The sequence below is a fragment of the Trachymyrmex cornetzi genome, unplaced genomic scaffold (assembly GCF_001594075.2).
Source record: "Trachymyrmex cornetzi isolate Tcor2-1 unplaced genomic scaffold, Tcor1.1 scaffold803, whole genome shotgun sequence".
NCBI lineage: Eukaryota > Metazoa > Arthropoda > Insecta > Hymenoptera > Formicidae > Trachymyrmex > Trachymyrmex cornetzi.
Window position 1 is genome coordinate 371,324 of NW_017300140.1, and position 3,687 is coordinate 375,010.

Below are 3,687 nucleotides of genomic sequence, written 5' to 3' on the forward strand. Positions count from 1 at the left end.
GTTGTATGAAACTTGTATTGTTGTGAGTTGAAAATCTTTGTCAGATGTCAGAACAAGGAAATGGCGTCAATGACGCGGTCTGACGGCAACTACATTGACAGCTATGGCCATTTATTGGTAAATTCCGGTTTCATATTTACATACCTGGTATACTATATTACGATTCCCTTTAACGACATCACCGACGTACGATATGTTTCATCCGCATCTGTGTCCGACCACGACGATATATTTGTATCAATAAAATAGATAATGACTTAATAGCAATACTCAGACAGACACACCTACATCACGCGATGACAAGCAAAGACGTACGTGAGTGTATAACAATAAATTTAAATCACTAATGCGAGCAAAACTACATTGTAAAGCGAATAAACAAAAACGTTATATGTGAAGTACAAATGTATTTAAACGAAAAAAATCATTACGACAATTGCGACAATAAACTCGTCACGTTACTACATACGTTGTGGATTAAATAAAAAGAACTCATGGATATATTCCGTACCAAACAATAAAACTATCACCCGTATTTATAGTCCTTCCTTATTTTAAGGATGGGGCGAAGCTTTCATAAAGGATTCCTCGATTCTCCAAGGTCTCCTTGTTTCATAAACGGATTTCAAGTCTGCCTTCTCGAAGGAAAGAATATTTTAGAGATTTTAGTAACTTACTGAGAGAGGGCAGCATGTCATAATATATAGTATATGCATACCTAATATTGTGAATTACGAATAATAAAGATTATAAAGGCATTGTTCATTAAATAAAATCGTGATTAAGCATTTTGCAACAATAATGGACAAAAATAAAACTAATAGCAAATTTGATTGAATGCACTCACAGTCAATGCACACTGATGCATATTAAAACCGCCGTACATACACAAAATAACGTAAATATGCGTTTATGAACATAGAAATCGATTAAATTGTAAAATACTCAATACATTTTATTGTACTGTTAGGTAAAATGTGTATTTTATGATTTGAAATATTCGCATTTTATTTTTATACTCATATTAACTCTTTCGCCTACAATATCGTGTGAGACTCGTGGTAAGGAAATCGGGCCAAACATGAGCATCACGGGTGAGAGCCGTGGTAAGTCGTTCTTATAAAGCTTAATTTTTTTTTAATTTGTAAAAGAAAAGTAGAGCAAAAGGTTAAATCAGTGTACAACGGCTTTAATATGTATCAGTGCTTCCAATCGAATTCGCCATAATGACTTTGGTGCAATTTATTTCCGAAAAAAAGCTATCAAAAATAATTATCGATGCGATAGATCTAAATTACAAGCTATCGAAAGTAAAAAGATGGGTGTGATGAACTAAATTTGGAGGTTTGTTTGATTATGAAGACTATTAGGATTACGGAGGTCGTGGAGTTGTGAGAGATGATCGGAAGACACGAATAATCACTACAATGTTCTTTATTCGTTGGAGAAGCACAAGACATACAGACGAGCGCTGCTTTACAATACGCGAGATAATGACGAGAGAGTATGGTGTACGATACGTGCGCGGTGGGAGTGCACGGTAAATCATCAAGCCTGGGTTTTATGTAAAGGGTCTGTTCGTAGATTGCCACAATGATACGCTGTTGGCGCTAACACCTTCCCTCGATCTATGATCAGTTGCGCCCCAGAGAGGCGTGATGCAGTTCGGATGTCTCCGTGCATTTGACGTGCTTTGGTCTCGGGAGTCCCTTGGTGAGCATATCAGCAGGCATGTTGTCCGAGGGAATGTAAGCCACCTTCAATAATCCCTTGCTTAGGGTTTCGCGAATGAAGTGATGACGCATATCGATATGTTTACTCCGAGAACGAAAGACTGGGTTCTTAGCCAGTTTCAATGCGCCCATGTTGTCGTTGAAAACTGTAATGTCGGCGAGTTCAGGGAGTCCAAGTTGTTCCAGGAATCTACGTAAAAAGATTGCTTCCTTGGCATATTCGGTCAGTCCCATGTATTCCGCCTCGGTTGACGACAGGGCAACGGTCGGTTGTTTCCTAGAGTCCCAGGATATGGGGCTGCCGGATAATTTGAATAGGAAGTCGGTGTGACCTCTTGATTCTCTGGGCAACTGCCCCAGTCAGCATCTACGAAGCCTTCGATGGGCTTCGAGTCTCCCCGATAAACGAGTTCTAGGTCTCTGGAACCCTTGAGACATCGAAGAACACGCTTCGCGGCAGTCTAGTATTCCTTGCTGTAGCCATTGTTGAATTGCCCCAGATAGCTAACAACGTAGCTTATGTCGGAACGCGTTGTTACGGCTAGATAGGTTAGTGCGCCCACAAGTTCTCGATAAGGGAAGTTTGGCTCTTCTTCGTCGGGATTCGATTTGTTCTTGGTGAGTTTCACGCTTGGGTCCACCGGTGTGCTGACTGGATTGCAGTCGGTTATCCCGAATCGTTTGATTAAGTCGTCGATGTAGCCTCGCTGGTGCATAGTTACCACGTTTTTGTTGACGTTGAATTCGATGTTAAGACAGTAGGTCACCTCGCCGAGGTTTTTTACTTCGAAATGTCTTGACATCTTATCGCGAAATTTCACGATGGTCTTGGAGTTGCGGTAAGCAATTAGTATGTCATCGACGTATACTGCAACGGTGGTGAAGTCCTTCCTTTTTCCGTAAATGTATAGGTAGGGATCGGCGTCTGAAGGGATAGCGCCGAAACTTCTCAATGTCTCGTCTAGTTTTGAGTTCCAGTTTCTTCCGGCTTGGCGAAGACCATATAGTGACCTTTTTAAAAGGCATACTTTATCTTTGCTTAGCAGATCCTGAAGCATTTTGTCGGCCTTGATTGCCAAATCTGGATCGTGATTGTCCGCTGAGATTGTCCTTAGAATCCCGGTTAGTTACTTGGAAGGTTCCATAAGGATCTGTTCTTGTAGGTCGCTGTTTAGATAGACGTTGGTTATGTCGAAATGATGTATCTTCATGCCTAGGCGAGCTGATAATGCTGCGATTAGACGTATCGTTCCCTGTCGAACTACTGGTGCGAAGACTTCGCTAAAGTGTAGTCCTGGCTGCTGGCTGAAACCTTGAGCGACCAGACGTGCCTTGCGTTTGTGAAGGGAGCCGTCTGAATTAAATATGTTTCGCAAGACGATGCGACTGCCGATAGTAGTGGAATTTTTTGGTAGATCCACGAGTTGCCATGTGTCATTTCGTATGACAAACTTGATTTCGGTTACCATGGCGTCGTGCCATTCTTCCGCTTCTGGACTCAACAGAGCTTGTTTCATTGTCACCTTAGATACCAGAGCGATTATCTCTTTCTGAGTGTATCCGGCGTGGGGATCAGCCGACGAATAAACCTTGCGAGGTCTTTCTCTCTGTCCGGTCCTCAGAATACTGGGCCTTCCTCACCCCCTCGCTGAAGGCTGCGGTTGCTCAGATGCGATTTCGTCGTCGTCGCTGTCTTCAGCATGTTGTTCCTCATTGGACGAGTTTCCGACGAATAATTCTGCGGCTGTAGGAAGTAATTCGACTTCGAGGGATTTGAGTTTTTTATTCGTCGCATTTAGAGGTTCTTGCCCTGATTCGCTGTTGATTGAAAGGTCGAGGTTCTTGGAAGGTGACTTTATGTCTTCAATGAATTTGACGTCACGTGATATTATGACCTTGCTTTCTTCGGGTAATCATATTCTGAAGCCTTTAGACTCAGTGGGATAACCTAAGA

At 42.2% G+C, this 3,687-nt stretch overlaps 1 protein-coding gene and 1 long non-coding RNA gene across 2 annotated transcripts in view; both read right to left on the minus strand.

Moving 5' to 3' along the window:
• The window catches only part of LOC108768528 (uncharacterized), a 15,565-nt gene extending 14,437 nt beyond the window's left edge, over positions 1-1,128 (minus strand). Inside the window, exon 1 of the long non-coding RNA XR_001940496.1 lies at positions 1,030-1,128. This is a non-coding gene — a long non-coding RNA (uncharacterized LOC108768528). The remainder of the gene's footprint in view (positions 1-1,029) is intronic.
• A 1,732-nt stretch (positions 1,129-2,860) lies between these two features.
• Positions 2,861-3,250, minus strand: LOC108768523 (uncharacterized mitochondrial protein AtMg00820-like). Its single transcript, XM_018518974.1, has one exon. The coding sequence runs from the start codon at positions 3,248-3,250 to the stop codon at positions 2,861-2,863; it is 390 nt and encodes a 129-aa protein (XP_018374476.1).
• Between the last annotated feature and the right edge of the window lie 437 nt (positions 3,251-3,687).

Bases quoted from the DNA above. Each gene is read 5' to 3' on its own strand.
- LOC108768523 (XM_018518974.1), bottom strand. From the start codon at position 3,250: ATGAAACAAGCTCTGTTGAGTCCAGAAGCGGAAGAATGGCACGACGCC.